At 35.3% G+C, this 19,173-nt stretch overlaps 2 protein-coding genes and 1 long non-coding RNA gene across 4 annotated transcripts; 1 reads left to right on the plus strand and 2 right to left on the minus strand.

Annotated features, from left to right (window-relative positions):
* Positions 1 to 4,196: 4,196 nt before the first annotated feature.
* LOC114419785 lies at positions 4,197 to 9,412 on the minus strand. The gene is made up of 3 exons (XR_003668295.1): positions 9,171 to 9,412; positions 6,676 to 6,764; positions 4,197 to 4,377 (listed from the first exon to the last, which is right to left on the minus strand). It is a non-coding gene; the product is annotated as an uncharacterized LOC114419785 (long non-coding RNA).
* Positions 9,413 to 10,067: 655 nt separating this feature from the next.
* Positions 10,068 to 14,042, plus strand: LOC114419786 (GPI mannosyltransferase 2). 2 transcript variants are annotated; one of them, XM_028385570.1, is made up of 6 exons: positions 10,068 to 10,656; positions 10,933 to 11,128; positions 11,844 to 12,022; positions 12,216 to 12,460; positions 12,927 to 13,099; positions 13,436 to 14,042. In XM_028385570.1, exons 1-6 carry the CDS (start codon positions 10,124 to 10,126, stop codon positions 13,601 to 13,603), a joined length of 1,494 nt encoding a protein of 497 aa, XP_028241371.1. In that variant the 5' UTR covers positions 10,068 to 10,123; the 3' UTR covers positions 13,604 to 14,042. The 2 variants fall into 2 exon arrangements, with proteins under 2 accessions (XP_028241371.1, XP_028241370.1); XM_028385569.1 differs by having other exon boundaries at positions 10,069 to 10,656; positions 12,924 to 13,099.
* Positions 14,043 to 18,097: 4,055 nt separating this feature from the next.
* On the minus strand, positions 18,098 to 18,943 carry LOC114420706. The gene has a single exon (XM_028386530.1). The coding sequence runs from the start codon at positions 18,941 to 18,943 to the stop codon at positions 18,098 to 18,100; it is 846 nt and encodes a 281-aa protein (XP_028242331.1).
* Positions 18,944 to 19,173: the final 230 nt, after the last annotated feature.

Raw genomic sequence — 19,173 nt, forward strand, 5'->3', positions numbered from 1 at the left:
ATATATAAAAATATCGGTAACCAAATTCACACGGGTAAAAGGTTCACGTTCACTTCACTATTATCAATTAAAACTTATTAAAAATATATTCGGCTCGAAACAAGACCTTCAAAATTTAAAAAAATATTTTGTTAAATCAGTGAGATAAAATAAAATAGACTAACATTATGCAATTAATTTAAAACTTATGTCTCACTGTCACATCCTATCAGAGCATTGTGTCCCAACGTCCTTCAGCACAAGATTCCTTTAAGCACTTCACCTAGTCATCTACTCCCCCGAACACAAGGTTCAAGATTATCACAGTATCCAAACGCAAACAGCAAACTGGGAGTGAGCTATCACATTCCTAACTATTAGAGAGAAACAAAACAACATATAGTAGCCAAATACAATTTACTTAGCATATCTCACATTATTTTATCACTTTGTCATTCAAAATTCACTTTTCATCCATCAATCACACTTTTCAATCATCAATCACATTACACAAGAATCACATGTTCTAATCAAGACATAATAACACCTCAATTTCATAATAAACAATTAACAAGCGCATGAGACAATTATGCTAAGACTCAAGCCTACATGCAATGTGGTACCATGTCAGTGAAAAACCACCCTGGGGTGCTTAGGAGTACATAACAAGACACACCATACAATGGGTTTGTCAGGTCACTCTCACTAAGTAAGATCATAGGGAGACCAGTCAGGGTCACGATGTTTTGCGAGAATGCTCCAACCATATGGGATCAACATAGGCTTAAAGGAGCACTCAAACCCGGTGGCCCCCAAGGCCTACACTCCGAAGAGTCCGTGAGGGCCTCTCCCTCCTGATTCAGGTCCAACCCCTAAAATCATTTTAGCACACAGACACTGCTAGTGAATTATACAATACCCACGATCTCACATTCGTGTCTTAAGCACGTACAACATATTGCGCTACAATTTAACACTGGTTTCTAAATAGGAACCTACCCTTTCTCTTTAACACTGGTTCCTAAATAGGAAACCTACATTTTCTCTTTAACACTGCGCATTTACACTTTTCTCAAGATAACACTGGTCGGGTTATTGTACAATTTACAGCTTACAACACAAATAATGTCACATCAAGAGTTAATCACACACTTATTCACAACCAAAACTCATTCACAATTTCACATCTCATAATGTCACAATCCACCATCACATGTTTTCACATATCTCACAATTCAACACATGTTCTACTTTACACTTTTACTCAATCTCAATAACAATATTATAATCTCAAGGCAACATATTATTCCATAATTCATCACATATTTCATTTATAAACACTGCTCATGAATTATACAATATCACGACCTCATACTCATGTTTCAAACATGTTTAACACAATTGCACTACAATTTAACACTGGTTCCTAACTAGGAAACCTACATTTTCTCTTAAACACTGCGCGTCAACGCTTTTCTCAAGATAACACTGGTCGGGTTATTGTATAATTCATAGCTCACAATATAATTATTGTCACATCAAGTGTCAAACACACACACTTATTCACAATCAAATATCATGCCCACAATTTAACATCTCATAACATCACATCAATCATCTTATTTTTATATGTATCTCGCAAATTGACACATTCAACTTTGTACTACTCAATTTTCACTATAATATTATAATATCATTATAATAACTTATTACACCTTATAACTCATACACATCACACAATAATAATATTTGCATGATACAAAACATATATATGTATATGTATATAGTAAATTAAACTACATTGTTTTTTATCAAAGGATTTCTATAACAATTAATTTAATATTACGTCAAAAGAAATTATCACTAGACATTAACCTTACCATTTTCTTTAATTTATTATTCTAGTATTACAATAATTATATACACATAACATGTTGATCATCGTCGTAGAAAAATTAGAGCAAGATAATAATTTATATAAAACAAGTCATTGAATAATATTATTTAAAATATAGTTTACGTTAATAAAAAGAGCTTAATTTTTCCAAGGAGTTCACACTCAACACAAAAACACATCAATTTCATAACAATTTCTCATTGGGACATCAACTGATTCATCAAACATATATAATTCACTGTAATAATTAAAAGGATAAAATGAAAATTGCAAAAACACCCAAAAACTCATTCCAATTGATATCTCTAAGGATCCCTACACATGTTCTCACTAATTCCCAATTGTGAATAACTCATCCCTTACCTCTAAGCGGGCTCACGTGTCTTCAGCCAGCGATAGCAGCATCTCTAGCGGTTCCGTGACATTCCTCCAATTTTTTTTCCTAATTGCTCCGATAGAGTTCCCAAACGTCAAAGAGACAGAGAAGGGATTGAAGTCTCCACTTGTACTGTCATAATGCGATTTATTTTTCTCCCTCCACAAATATTATCTCGCAAATCCCAACGGTGAAAGCGTGCGAAACTGAATTTCGAACAACATATACAAATTTCATGAAAATCCAACGGTTAACGAAACCGGGATCGTAGTTTTTCCGAGACAGCTCTGGGTTTCTGCGGGAAAGGAAAATACTACAATGTGAGGGGTATTTCTCTTAGCTCAGACACAATATCGAAATTCCCAACAGTGAGAATGCTCGGAATTGGGTTGCGAACGTGGTGCCCAAATTTCACGACGATCCAACGGTGAATGAGTCCGAGATCGTCATTTTTCTGAGATAGGTTAGGTGGCCTACGGAAAAAAGAGAGAGTTTTGGAAGAAAAGAGAAAAAAAAATGAAATTGTAAGGCAGAGGAGGCTGAGGAGTCAGTCTGAAACTCACCTATCATGTTGCTATTTATAGCTAGGGGCATTTTCGACCTATTATTTACTCTATTTATTTATTTATTATTTATTATTTTATAAAAAAAAACTTTATTTTATTCTCTATCAAACAAATAAATAAAATACTCTTTTTATTTTCTCTCAAATCATTATTTTAATTAATAATTATATCTCCTTATTTATTTATTTATAAAATCTCATCATTATTTTTAAAATTCTATTTATTTATAAATAACAATTGTTTTTAATCTAGTTTATGAAAATTGGGATGTTACAGTATCAACACCTACATGATTCGTAATTGGCTCCTAAGGCTTCTCATGAACCTTGTTAGCATCATGATCCACATGCTCACTCAAAAACAAAAGCAGTTGCCCTTGTCTATGTTGCTGATGTTGTCGACCTTCAACGTTGAGGGGGCTTCTTCCTCATCATCAACAACCTGTCTATTTAAGGCTCTTCCTAAAACTCTACTTAAAACTCGACGCAATCCTCTGGTTCTAACCATAAAGAAGATAATGCTCCAATTACTCCTTGTGAACTACACAAGATGGCTTGAGCCTAATTCTAAAATAGATTGAAACGTCATTTCAAAGAGGTGTGGCTCCTCCGTGTATCATTTTGGTGTCTCATCAGTTGGGTGTCTCATCATTTTGGTCACATTCATTGGATTCATGCTTACTAAGAGGCAAATCAAGTTGTTGAGTTTTTGCAAATCATGAGTTTTCAAACCATAGAGATGATCTTTTATGTTCCCCCTCCGATGGTTTGAGTTTGCAAACCATAGAGATGATCTTCCATGTTCCCCCTGATTTTGTGGACTTGGCTTTGTTAGTTGACAATGCTGGGGTTTCTGGGGTTTCTAGCCTGCTTCTTCTTCTTTTAATTAGTTTCCATTGTCCACAAAAAAAAATGGCTTAAGGCTTGAGCATTTACTTATGGCTCACACATGCCATTCTCTATGATGGTATAGTTGGAAAATGGAAAGTATAGAAAGATCTAAAGAATGTTCTAACAATTGCGGTAGACCTTATTTTGGGAAGGCTACTGTTAGTAGGACAAAGGTTGAAGTCATGTTTGGTACGCATGTGGGTCTTAGTTCAAATGTTGGAAACGATTGCAATTTCTCGATTTTCCTTTCAAGCTCGAAAGCCTTGATATGCAACTTAAGTTAAAGGTTAAAGTTTTGTTCAATAGAAGCCTTTTTATTTATTTATTTATAGTACACTATTTAATAATAAATTACTATGTAGCTTTATAATATTTATGAAAAAATAGTTTTATAATAGTTTGTAATTAATTGATAAAATAAAAAATATTTTTTCTATCAACAAATGAAAAAAAAAAATTAAAGTTTTATATTATTCTACCAAAAAATATTTTGCCGCTCTTATTGCCCAGATTTCTTTGATCTCTTAGTACTTCAACCAACACGCGTTTCATGTCCAAGTTCCATCTAAGATAACTTCTTGTTTCCTATTTTTTTTTTTTCTGTCACCTTTCTTCTCCCTTTGATGTTTCCTTTGGATGGCTCCATTGAAGTTAATACTACCTATTAACCTGCACATAACAAATATCACATACAACACATTATTAACTTGATTAACCCGCACATAACAGATATCACATACAATGCACAATTATAGAGTGTATGAATAAATACTTTTTTCTGAAGAAACACATGGCAGCCACCAAAAGTTTTTTCTTAAAGTAGCAAATTACAGTATGTAATTAAACCAAGTACATAAAAAAGTCTCTCTTCAATAAAAAAACTACATAATAAAACACTCCTTATGCAAAGTTTCTTCTAACTTGATGATTAGCAAACATGTTCGTTGCTAATGTATCTCGAAATCTTGTCCACTCTTCAGTGACTTGAATAGTTGTGACATCATTTGTCACATTGTTTTGAACTCTTTCCGTTGGTCGAGTTAACACTTGATCAACAATGAATAAAAGCTCTAAATCTCCAGCCTCTAAAAGTTAATCAATTTGTTTCTCATCTCTTATAAGATTGTGTAACACAAAACAAGCATTGATGATTCTTATTTGTGTCTTTATATCGAAAGATGAAGGTGTTCTTAATATATTCCATCTTTTTTCTTTCAATATCCCGAACGACCTTTCTACTGCATTTCGTGCACTTGCATGATGAAAATTAAATAACTCCTTGTAATTTTGAGGGGTGTTTCTAGTTCACTCATTAAGATGATATCTAGTCCCTCGATATGGTGCTCAAAATCCAAGACCATTGGTATATCCAGCACCCATAAGAAAGTACTTATCTATAATGGTTTAAAAAAAATTATAGGCTTGAACTACACAAGTTAAATAAAATTTTATTTGCAAGAGATATTACCAGTTGGAATTTCAAGTTTATTTTAACCACATAAAACATCTCATAATACTTGAGAATCTCCAACAGACCTTTCCCACCCAGGCAACACATAAATAAACCTTAAATCTGGACCACAAGCTGCTAACACATTTGTAGAGACATTACTTTTTCTATTACGATATTTAGGCCTATCTTCAAGAAAAACTAATACCGGAATATGTGTTCCATCAGCGCCTATTATAGAGAAGATGGTGGAATATAGACTTAGGTGGTTTGGGCATGTAGAGAGAAGACCGGTAGACTCTGTAGTGAGGAGAGTAGACCAGATGGAGAGAAGACAAACAATTCGAGGCAGAGGAAGACCCAAAAAGACTATAAGAGAGGTTATCAAAAAGGATCTCGAAATTAATGGTTTGAATAGAAGTATGGTACTTGATAGAACATTATGGCGGAAGTTGATCCATGTAGCCGACCCCACCTAGTGGGATAAGGCGTTGTTGTTGTTGTATGTGTTCCATCAAGTGCTACAACGCAATTCTACAAACAACCCAATTTTATTAATATATTTAGTTTTTGAAAAATCTTTATAGTTAGTTAATCTAGCCTAACTATTGATCAACTTACCTCAAACCAACTCCATTTAATTGTCTCTAAACCTTCTAGATTATATGTATGAAACTTCAAATAGTCCTCGCTCACTTTCATTACATCTCTCAAGACATTATTGAATTGACTGCTTATTGTTTCTTTAGATCTGTAATAATCCAAATGCACAACTCTATACTCAAGGTTGTGAGCAACGATGTGTAAAAACATCACCATCGCTTGAGTTATTGGAACATTTCTTGTTCTTACTAATCCATCGCCTTCTTGTAAATTTCTACAAAGCTTGAAAAACACACTCTTACTAACCCTTAGTTGTTCAAAACAATCTATTTCTAACCCTCTAATGAGACGGTTAAGGTGACTGCGTCGTTCCAATTCCCATTTACGGATTGGTTCCTTAACAAAATGACTGTTATCATGCCATGCTACTACACCCATAATCATATAAACGACACAAACAAAAGCAATTTTAATTATCTTCTTAAATTCCTCTCTTTTAGGTTTTCTTGAAGTAATTGCGGTGTCAACTATGTTAGCATCAATTTCTTCCCAATCCAAACCCTTGTGAAATTGTCAAATATGAAGTTTCTAAAAAAATTAGTAATTACAGGCAAGTTCCTATGTGTGTAGGTATATATATACTTGAACACTTGTCCAAATTAACTAACTATTCCAATTAATTAGTGAGGATTTAATATAGTCATGGCAGAAAAAGTTTATTAATTATTTTGTGCATTGATTTAATATAGTGATGAATTATCTAAGGCCTAATGTCAGAAGAGGGAACTTCACTCAACAAGAAGAATAATGCACTTCACTCAACAAGAAGAATAATGCATCATCAGAATGCACAAAAGATTAAAAAAATATTCTTGAGGCATAGAAAATTAAACAGAAAAATGAGTAGAATGAACCTTTGGGTAGGCTCGAGACACTGCTAGATACAAAAGAGTCCTTCTTTCGACTAAAGTGAGAAGTAAACTCGACCTTGATAGAGCACCTCCTAAACCAACACAAGTTTTTCAGAATGTTATTTCTCATTGATGAAATTTCAATCAAGTTTCCCCTTTAAATAGGCTAGCTACAAAGATATCCCGAACAATTATCCAAATGGATAAAATAATGATCTGATCTGAATCAAGATTCTGATATCAAGATCTTATTAAGATAGAAAAAGATAAAGAAACAAGATAGACTAAAATAATTCAAGATTTGGATATGAAATTCCTAATTCGTGGTCTACATCAGATTTATGCAGCTATCACAATTTAACTTCCAAATCAAAATAAGGAATAAGACTATATCACAATTTAACACCCAAACTATATCATACAAGGATTTATAGTTACATGAATACCATAATTGCATGATATCACTAATTACATAATCAACCTATAATCACTTGGTTTACATTAATTCTAATAGAATTTAGACAAAGAGAAAAAGATTTGTGTAACTGAAAATAAATTGTATTTTTTATTCTTGTAAAAGTAAGTTACAACTGATAGAAGTTGACTATGGGCTAGCTGATAAGCTTGACCCAGACCACTAACTAAAGCCCAAATAGAAAAAAAGAAGGAAAAGTACAGTGCAAGCATGAGAGTTGATCTCTAATACTACTTTCTATAATCATATCTAACAGTAATATTGTGGGCTTCTTTGTAAAATGAGTTCTTTCTCTTTGTTTTTTGTATGTGCTTTTTCTTAATGATGGCAAAATAACATAAATAGCATAAGGTACACTTTATGTAGTAACATGCAGATAAGTCTCTTACAATGCACAAACAAACTCATATCTATCTATGAATTTGTAAAATCCCCTTCATATACTTATCATTGGTTGATTACTTGCACTTATCCAAATTGTTGTAGTATGCCTTTGTGTGTTGTTTAACTTTGAATATTTTGCATGTGCCCAACTTTAGTTGAAGGTGCGTTGTGCCTAATTTTTCTTTGTCTTGTATAACGATGATGTATTAATCAGAGTGTTAGTAGAATAAATTTTTCCTCTGCTTATTTCTATGCTATGATGAGACTCCAAGAATAAAGGAACAAGTATATTATGGACAAATAATGTTTGACACTGATGTATTAGCTAAGTTTCTATCAGAAGCTGGTATACAACGGTATAATCCTAATGTATCGTAATTTAATAATTTAATAATGTTAAATTTTGGGAACCTTTATAATGATACACACTAACCAGTTTCTAATGCTAAACCTTTAGTGTAGAAACAGTGAAAACAACTTTTTATTGTTTTTCATTTTCACTTTTTTCCTGCACAAACTTCAAAATACAAGAAACAGAGTAAGAATTGAAAATGAAAACAACAAGCATTTTCTCAAACAAAATGGTCCCTTAGATAATAAGAAAAAAATAGATAATTATATTTGGTGCGTCGTGCATGCAAAATGTAATCAGAGAAACCCAGTTTTCTGAAATAGAGGCCTAAGGAGCATACGTGAAGCATAAGCTGAGTATTTAGATTTGTTTTCAATATCTTGTATGCTTCCAAGTTCCAAGAGGACAAATGAAAACGTGTGCCACGAGTTCATATCTATCCAGTAACACAAGTATCAACTAGTGGTGCTTTTGCAGATTAAAAGTTAGAATCATCCAAGACAAGTACAATTGTGAAAAGCAATCATCCAAGACAAGTGCAACTGTGAAAATTTACAAACATGGGACTAAAACTAGCTAGTATCTTATTTTCAAGTGAAACATTTCCTTTTACACTGCTAACCACAGTTGGCAGAACCCCAAACATTTTTTGTGGTGTAACTAGCATAAAAATGGGACAATTATCCGTCGACTGTGGAAAGCTCTCTTCAATGCCTATTGTTTCCTTCATAATTGGCGGAAACATAAAAACTATTCTCTAGCAAAAATAGGAATAACAAGAACGGACTAGAAGATAAACTTGGTTTGTGAAGCTAAATTGAGCTTTGCAAAGTCCTCAATTTGCAGTAACAATATGCAACTCTATCATTGAACAATCACTACTGGAATTATAGAATAAATCTACATGGTTAGCATTTTAGGAACCTTACTTATCCTTTGAATCCCGTCAAAGCATTGTTTAGTAACTGGGGAATGCACAACAACAATAAACTTTGTTTAGCATGGCCCTCTGCAATAATCTACAACATTTATACGCAAAGGATCTCTCCAAAGTCGTTTTGTAGAATATCAACATGCACAAATGCAAGGGAGCTATAAATTGGAAATATTATTCTCCCTTAAATAACATATTTTGGTATAGAGATGAGAGATGAAAAGAAAGAGACAAACAAATCAAACACAAAATAAAAAAACCAAACCCTAGATAAAAAAACGAAATCAATAAAGTTAAATAACAAAACACAAATTAACAAAAATCAGAGACAAGATATGAACATATGAACTCACCGTGAGAGTGAGAGCGTGAACCATCGTGTGAGAGAGAATGAGAACACACTCTGAACCACAATGCGAGTGTGAACCACCGTGAGAGAGAGTGAGAGCGTGAACCGCTGCATGAGAGTGTGAAAACACACTCTGAACCATCACACGAGAGTAGAGTGGGTCACAGTGTTGCTAGGGTTCTAAGCATGAAGTTGCGAGACGGTGAGAGTGAGTTCAGCGTGGAATTTTAAATTCTTTATTTTTGGGAGTATTTTAAATTCCATTGATTTAGTATAATTAATTTCCCCATAAAAATACCAATATTTTAATTTCCTTTTAAATATTTTTTTCAAAGCAAATTGTCCAATAAAAATGAATCATCCGATTGAATTGACGTATCCAAACGAGCGATAAAAATTTGATTCCTTCGATGATCTTTACGTATTAAGCGTTAGTCTCATACTTTTAAATATGGAATACCTTCCTTCCAAAAAAAAAAAATGATATATTTGACTTTGATAAATTATCCTAGAAAGTACACCAAAATTTATTTATAATAATGGTTGATAGCATAACTTTTTATACTTTTTATATCCATTAATTAATAGAAGCACTTACTTTCTTAGTACATGTTTGTTCTACAGTTGAAATTATTTTTGCATTATGCATTTCAATGTAGATCTAATAAATAAAAATAAAAATAAAAATAAAAACAAGAAGTCCTAATCTTTTTACAAAAGTACTTTTATCTTAAAAGTAATTTTTCATTTGATTTTCAAGCATACTCCTTTATTTGCTTTTACCATTCCCTCCATGGTGTACCCAAAAATAAATTAAAAATTAAACTGTATATTTCGTTAAATAAAGCATTTTTTTTGTGTGTTTGAAATACATAATCGATCTACTAGAAAAACAAAAATAAGAAATACATATTGGAGTGGACGCCCTGCAGTTAGCAGGGCTCATTTCATTCCAAAATGGTGGAAACATTACCACACCATACTCCTCCTCCTCCTAACCATCACCAAGTCTTGGTTCTAAAATCTGCAATATGTTCGAGACTCCTCCTCGTAACCCTAATCATCCTCTTCCGAACCCTCGTTTCCCCCTACGACACATCCGCATCCTTAAACCCTCCATGCCTCTCCACCCCCAACCCCAACTCCACCACCCACCCTTCCCCCCTCGAAAACGGCGTCGTTTGGGACTCCGTCTACTTCCTCCGCATCGCCCAATGCGGCTACGAGTACGAACAAACCTTCGCCTTCTTACCCCTCCTTCCTCTCTCTCTCTCCCTCTCTTCTCACACCCTCTTCGCCTTTCTCTCTCCCTTTCTAAACCAAAGGCCCCTCCTCGCTCTCTCCGCTTACGTCATCAACAACATGGCTTTCGTTCTCGCCGCTCTCTACTTCTACAAGCTCTCCCTCACCGTCTTGAAGGACCCCCAAATAGCGCTTCGGGCCACCGTTTTCTTCTGCTTTAATCCTGCCTCTATATTTTATTCATCCATGTAATGCTCTTTTCTCCATTTGAAAACAACAAAAGTTTGCGCCTTTTCAATTTTGGTCCCCGTAAGTGTTTTGTTTAGTGCTTGTAAGTTTGTGTGCCTTTTCAATTTTGGTCTTTTAAGTGTGTTTAGTGCTTCTAAGTTTGTGCAGGGACTAAAGTTGGAAAAACACGATCTTACAAGGACTAAAATTGAAAAGAAAAAAAAACGCGAACTTACAGGGACTGAATTCATATTTATGTTTCTTTGTGACTTGGTGTTTGGTTTGTGTGATGGCAGATACTCGGAGAGTTTGTACGCGCTTCTGTGTTTCGGAGGAATGTACCACTTCATGTCTGGTGGGAACAATTTGGCTGTTCTTTTCTTTGCGCTCTCCGGTTGTGCTAGGTCTAATGGGGTGCTGAATGCTGGCTATCTCTGCTTTCAGACTATGCATCGCGCTTATCATGCTATGTTTCAAGAAAAGCGTGTTACTGTTAGTTTCTTCACTCTTTCTTCTTTCCTACATTGTCATGTGAGAGTATCTATATTAATTATTTTGCCCTTGATGGAAGTGGGTTGGAATTTGGAAAATGTCGATTGCGTTCAGTCTCACATGACTGTGATTGTTAATATTAGAATCGGTTTTCTGTGCTTGTGAATTTGAAGCAACTGTCTCAAGCACTTGCGAAATTATGAATATAGTCATTGCTGCTTTATGGTAAAAGAGAGGGTGAATTCTATGAACATGGCTGCTAGCTCTAGCTCTTACTGTCTGAAGAAATAAGTTTTTTTTTTTCTTTTTTATTTGGAGTGTTTGATGGCTAATTTTATTGACCGAGTATGGATGCTTATGATATTAGGTGTGGAAGTTGGGGGGTGTGAGACTGGTGAGGGTGACATATTGTATCCTAAAAAAATAAGTTTGAGTCTTTTTTTTGGCTGTTGTGGATTTTTCACGTGATAGGTCATAGAGTAGAGTAGAAAGTAAATATGCATAGAACTAATAATTTTTCTTTTCCTGATGAATTTTGTTTTTTAACTATGTGGTATGGGAACATTTGTAAACTGACATATAGATGTAACTCAAGTAGTTAGAGTAGATGTTCTAGGATTGATTTCCATGTCAGCTGAAAAGAAAAAAGATTTCAAATGCTGTTAGTTTGAATTATCAACTAGAATACTTGATTGATTCTTTGTCATTGTACCAGTTGGCTTTGCAGATTGTTATTGCTGGAGCTTTACGTACTGCATGTATTTTTGCTCCATTTGTAGCTTTCCAGGCTTATGGCTACTACAATATGTGTGTTGGACGTTCTCCTGATGAAATAAGGCCATGGTGCAAGGCAAGAATACCATTACTTTACAATTACATCCAAAGTCATTATTGGTAAGTTTATTTTTAAGTTACAATAGTTTTGTTGATTTATTTTGCCAATGCTATCTTATTGGCTGAATTATTATACTCTAGTCTATGCAACCTATTATGATGTATTTTCTCTGTAGTCTATAAAGTTGGAACTTGTATGTTTAAAATTTAAATAATCAGATTTTTCAGTGAAGGTTAATTTCTGATTGGCCAGGGGTGTAGGTTTCTTGAGATATTTTCAGCTGAAACAGTTGCCTAACTTTCTTCTTGCTTCCCCAATACTGTCTCTGGCACTTTGCTCAGTTGTCCATTATGCTAAGTCAAGGCCTCAAAACTTTCTCTCACTGGGTTTTTTAGCTCCTATGGAAGAAAAGAGCTGTGGAGTTGTGTTTTTATTAGATGAACTCTCAAGGTCCAAAGAAGCCCGAAGTGTGAAGAAATCCTCTGTTAGGGTAGAAGGTATGGTTCTGAAACAGATTGTGTTTTAGAATTATTTTGCATTAGTTGGAAGTACATTGGTTTGTGAGGAATGGTGATAAGTAATTCACTGACTTGGGTATAACAATTAAATCATCCACCAACAGTTTTTTTGTGGTGGCGCTATTTTTTCATTCTTTCACATTTGTGGTTCAGCCATTTTATTGTTTGTCTGGTCATTCCTGCTTGGTGATAATTGATATATGTACAGTTATAATTAATTACTTCATTCGTTGTTATGCTGTATAATTGATTATACACATATAATCAATTACAGTATTACACAGCATAACTCAATTGTCAGGTCATTCCTGCCTGGTGATAATAGTGAATGCTTAATTCCTTCATTCATTGTTCTATACAGCATGTATAATCTTGTGACTTGGGATATACAATAAAACGTTATATCTTATCATTGCAACCATAACACTACTCACTCCTGCAGCAGAACATTCCAATCTTAGGAGAAGAAAGAATGTGAGCAAGGGAGATGCTGCTAATGTTCACCTAGAATCTGAGCCAGCAGCAATTTGGCCAGGATACTTGTCTGCTTCTGTTCTTCCATTTGTGTTACACTTGGGATTCATGGCATGCACTGCTTTCTTCATCATGCATGTACAGGTAGTGTCAACTGTCTTGTTTTCTTCTGCTTCTATTTATCATGTTAAGAAAACTAGCCAGTGTGATCTTGAACTTTTGTAATCATGTTTTAAGACCTGGTCCTGAATATTGCTTAAATGTTCTAAACTTGGTTATCGAGTTTGTACTTGGTGAAAAATGGGTAATGAAAATTGACATAGTATTTGGCCACAAGTATATATGCACCCTTCATTTTCTGCTATCCCACTTTACTCTCACCCATTGCACCTTTAATCAATTTCTATCATATCCATTTGTTGCTTAAGAATGGCGAAAAGTGTTTGCTAATGGGAATTTTTGGTAATTGACATTTAACAGGTTTCAACTCGTTTCTTGTCTGCCAGCCCTCCACTTTATTGGTTTGCTTCATATATAATGGCATATCCTGGAAAATACTCTAGATGGGGATACGTGATGTGGGCATACTCTATAGCATATATTTTTCTTGGCAGTTTGCTGTTTTCAAACTTCTATCCTTTTACTTAACGAGAAGAAAGGTAGATGGTTCTTGAAAGCTGTTGGTCTTCTTATTCCATGCAATGCACAAAGGCATAACTATCCACCCTGAAGCGTTGCTGCTGAATTTCAGATTTCTGCTGGTTGCTGTTTGATCTTTACACGCCTGAGTAGTGGAGAAAATGCCCCCTTCCCTCCCTCAAATTAGCAATTTTTTTTTACGTTGGTCAACCGGGATTCTTATCATCTAGATGAGTAAACTAATAGAAATCCTTTTCCTTTGTTGTAATTTTCATTTTTGTCTATTATTTTTCTTTCTGTTCGATGGCTTTAGTTGAAGTTCAAGACCACTTTGTTTCCAATGAGTGCCAAAGTGAATCGGACTCTAGGAAAAGACAAATAATCCCCCTAGAGTACCTTTTCCATATTTGAATTTATCTAGTTTCAAATTATCATCTATCTCTATAGATATATATTTTATGTTTAGTATCGAAGCCAATTTTCTTGTATTTTACAATAGAAAAGTATTTCTATAATAGAACTCTATCATAGGAAAATTGAAATCTGAAATCTGAAATCTTAGAAACATAGCCATAGATGAAATTCATTTTCCTCTTCAGAATTGAACTGATTTTATTATGTAAATATCTCGTGAAAGATAAGTGTAAGAATAAAACAAAGAGAAATGTTTGATGACTTTCTCTAACACACTTTTGAATATACTTTTTTCTCATTAGTTAAAATTTATTGAAAATTTCAGAATTTAATGATTTTTTTTGTAATTTTTAACATATTTTAAACAATAAGACTATATGAAATGTTAAAGAATGTATTGTAACTTTTTAAAACATACATTACGTCGGACAAATAAGGCTCGGGGGATGAAATTTGGAAAGTGGATTTTTGTAGTTGGAATTTTCATCCAACCCCAATTAGAAACACCGTAAGTTTGTTATTTTCTATAAAATTTGTTCTATGAATAATTTCTCAGTAGAAAATGTATTTTAATTAATTTCTATATAACAAAAAGTCTAGGAAAATTAAGTTTTGGATTTGAATTGAAGGTTAAATTATTAAATAGGTCCTTAAATTATTTTTAATCTAATTCTTATCATGTATTTTTTTTAACCGAGTTTTTATAATTTTTAAGACTATCATAAATTATTATTTTCTTATAATTTTAAGTTATCACAAACCAACTTTAGAAACTGTACCAAAAATAACTAATTTTAGAAAGTTACTTAGTAATTTAACCTTAATTAACTCTTATCGAATGAAAATCACTTAAATTTTAATACTTTTGTTAAGTTAAATTTATGGATTGAAATTGAAAGAAATTATTTCCTTGAATAATTCATTAAGCACCATTTGTTTATATACAAGATTACAAGATAAAGATATGGTTAAAGATAAATCTAATAGAATGGCTAAAGATAAATCTAATAAATATAACAACTATAAAACTAAAGATGAACCTAATAGTTAAAGATATGACTAAAGATAAATTTAACAGATATAATAACTATAAAGCTATAGATAAACCCAATAGATATAATAACTATATAAAATCAGAATATATTATCATATATTCTAACACACCCCGACAGTCAAAGCGGGAGGTCGATGGACACTAAGACTATCTCGAAAATCCTCAAATAACGTCAAAGGAAGTCCTTTGGTAAATATGTTTGCAATCTGATAACGAGACGGGACATGTAAAACTCGAACTTGACCACGGGCAACCTTTTCACGAACAAAATGTATATCCATCTCAATGTGTTTAGTGCGTTGATGTTGAACCGGATTGCCCGCAAGATATATCGCACTTACATTATCACAATAAACCAATGTAGCCTTCTGGATCGGACAATGAAGCTCCAAAAGCAGATTTCGCAACCAACATAACTCTGAAACTACATTGGCAACCCCTCGATATTCAGCCTCTGCACTAGACCTGGACAAAGTAGCCTATCGTTTAGCTGACCAAGAGATCAAATTATCACCAAGAAATACACAATACCCAAAAGTAGACCGTCTCGTATCCGGGCATCCACCCCAATCAGCATCTGTATAAGAAACAAGAGTGGATGTAGATGATGGATAAAGATGAAGACCATGGTCTATAGTACCCCGAATGTAGCGCAATATGCGCTTGAGAGCGTGCATGTGTTCATCCTTTGGGTCATACATGCATAAGCACACCTGTTGCACTGCATATGTAATGTCGGGTCTGGTAAAAATAAGGTATTGTAGAGCCCCAGCAAGGCTCCTGTAGAGAGTCGAATCCTCAAATGGAGTGCTTGATGTAACACTAAGCTTTGGTTTAGTCTCAACAGGGGTAGGTGATGACATATAAGAAGACATGCCAGCACGATCAATAATCTCCATGGCTTATTTCTTTTGAGATAAAAACAAACCACCTGCATGATGAGTTACAACAATGCCCAAAAAATAGCTCAACTATCCCAAGTCCTTCATAGCAAATTTCGAGCTAAGAAGGGTAATAATGGACTTATGAAGCTCATCAGAGGAAACAGTCAAAATGATGTCATCCACATATAACAAAATATAAGCCATAGAAGTACCTTGTCAATAGATGAAAAGAGAATGATCTGAAGTGCTATGAGAGAACCCAAGTGTATGCACAAAATCAGCAAATCTCTTATACCAAGCTCGTGGTGCCTGTTTAAGCCCGTATAGAGACTTCTTTAATAGACAAACATGATTTGGTTTTTGCGGGTCCCTAAAACCCATAGGCTGATGCATGTAGACAGTCTCATTAAGTTCACCATGTAAGAAGACATTTTTGACATCAAGTTGATGAATGGGCCATGCCTTAGACAAAGCTAGACTCAGAACTATGCGAATAGTTGCTAGTTTGACCACTGGACTAAATGTGTCACCACAATCTACGCCAACCTGTTGAGTTTTGTCATCACCTACTAGACAGGCTTTATGCCTCTCAAAAGAAACATCAGATTTTTCTTTATGAGCAAAAATCCACAATGACCGAATTACATTAACATCAGGTGGACGGGGCACCAACTCACACGTCTTATTTTTAATAAGAGCATCAAATTCATCATCCATAGCCTTTTTCCAATTCGGGTCCCGAAGGGACGACACAGGGTTATGTGGCAGAGGGGATTTAGCAACAACAGTATGAAGATTAAAGATCTTCTTTGACTTAACTATCCCATGTTGGCTGCATGTAATAGCCCAAGGAGGTGGGCTAGGACGTGAAGAAGGGCTAGACTAGGAGGAGGGGAAGCAGTCGCTGGACAATTCGTACAATTAACAATATTCTTCTTTGGCTCAATGGTTGGGCCGGTTGCAATATTAGGGGAGTTGGGCCCAAATGGAACTACACCAGGAGTTTGAGCATTAGGAGTAGTGGATTGAGACACTAAATGGTGGACCACGTATGGGTTTGGGCCATCATCTAAGAAATCATAAGTCTGAAAATGAGGAGTATGTAATTTAGCAAATGGAAATTGTCTCATCGAAAATGACATGACGACTTATAATTATTTTCCCAGAAGATAAGTCATAGCATTTATAATCATGGTGATTCGAAGGATATCCCAAAAAAACACATGGAGTAGAGTGGGGTTGAAGTTTATTTATGGTAGTGGAAGGAAATAGAGGAAAACATAAACACCCAAAAACCCGAAGATGAGAATAGGTCGGATCCTTATGATAAAGAACCCTAAGAGGAGATTTATAGTTCAATAACTTATGAGGAAGAATATTGAGAAGGTAAGTCGCCATTTGCAAGGCATGATGCCAAAAGGAAGAAGGTAATGACGCATGGGCAAGTGAAGTACGAACAATATTGTTAATTGTATGAATTGTCCTTTCGGCTTTCCCATTTTGAGGAGAAGTATGAGGACAAGACAATTGGAAAGAAATACCATTCACTTTACAAAAATCCCAAAAAGACTTATTATCAAACTCTTTACCATTATCACATTGTATATTCTTTACTTCCCGTTCGAATTGAGTTTGGATGAAAGTTCTAAAATTTATGAATGTGGAATAAGCATTTGATTTGTTTGACAAAGGAAAAGTCCACAAAAATTTAGAATAATCATCTAACAACAAGATATAATATCGGTGCCCTGAGGAACTCAAAACAAGTGATGTCCAAAGATCAGTGTGAACAATATCAAATTGCATAAGAGTATGAGAATGTGACAAAACAAATGGTAACTTAATATGTTTTTCAAGAGAACATGAATGACAAATACGAGAATCTCTAATTTGATTACATTCAATAAATTTATTCTTCCTAAGAGAATGCAAGATAGATACTCCTGGGTGTCCCAACTGCTCATGCCAAAGAGAAGGAGCTAAGGTAGCAAAAGTAGAGGAAGAAGTGGCTGGAGTGGTGGACTCGATGATAGGATAAAGCACGCCCCGACTCTCACACCTCATTAGAGGCATCGCTGTCTAAAAATCCTTCACAGAAAACCCAAAGACATTTTTCAAGGATAAAGGAGGATGTGGGGAAGGCAAGTTAGTCTATCCATAACCACGAATAGGAATTGATTGACCATTACCAATAGTGATACCACGATGATTGCTCATATTAAAATAAGACGTGAGATTACCTGAGGTGGACGTCATATGAGAGGTGGCACTAGTGTCCATATACCAATTCAGATCTGGAGGAGTAATATCGAGGGTGTGCATTGCAGCCTCGATGCCTGTTGGAGTAGGAGCTGTGGCTGTATATGCCTGCTGAGGTCTAGACCCAAGAATACCGGGCTGTTGGCGTGGAGTTTGCTGATAATTGGGCCTGGCCCATGGAGCAGCTGGGTACGGACAAGGAGGAACAACCCACTGCATCCATGGCCAAGGCCATTGCTGTCCTGCAGGCCAGGGGTTGTTCTGGGGCTGTTGTTGTCCACCCCCACGATTGTTGCCACCGCCACTTTTACCCCCGCCACCAAAGCCTCCCTTGCCAGCGCCTGAGTTATCACAACCACCAGTGTTGTTGCGATTCTTTCTAGAATTGCCACGGTTTGAATACTGTTTTCCACCATTATTTGTGAGGCGTGCTGATGAATGATCAGACATCTCTTGAGATTCGTCCAAGTCACGAGCCACCATGGCGGAGGACGAGGTCTGAGCCGCCTTCTTGAGGCAGAATTCTTCGAGAACAAGTATCAACCGTGCTTGATAAAATTGAGGCAAGGGATCACTTTGACGGATAAGTGTGGCCACTCTCTTGTAGGGTTCAGTGAGACTGAACACCAATTGCAGAACCAACCTACTGTTATCGACCGGAAAGTCGACGTTCTTGAGTTGATCCGACAGTGACTTAAGATGTTGACGGTAAGCAAAGACACTTGAAAAGGCCTCCATGGTTGTGTGGGAGAACTCATACTCAAGTGTAACAGCACGAAAGTGTTTGTTATCTTAGAATATATCACGCAACCTATTCCAAGCCTCCATTGCCGTGGTGTCGAGTTCAAGAATAGTATCTAAAAGATCCTAAGAAATGGTGGCATAAATCCATTGTAGAACGGTGCGTCTAGTGTCAACCAGAGTTTTGTCTCCTCCTCCGTTGGTGGCGCCTTTTGCTTGCCATCCTG

This window comes from Glycine soja, chromosome 7 (assembly GCF_004193775.1).
Source record: "Glycine soja cultivar W05 chromosome 7, ASM419377v2, whole genome shotgun sequence".
Taxonomy (NCBI): Eukaryota; Viridiplantae; Streptophyta; class Magnoliopsida; order Fabales; family Fabaceae; genus Glycine; species Glycine soja.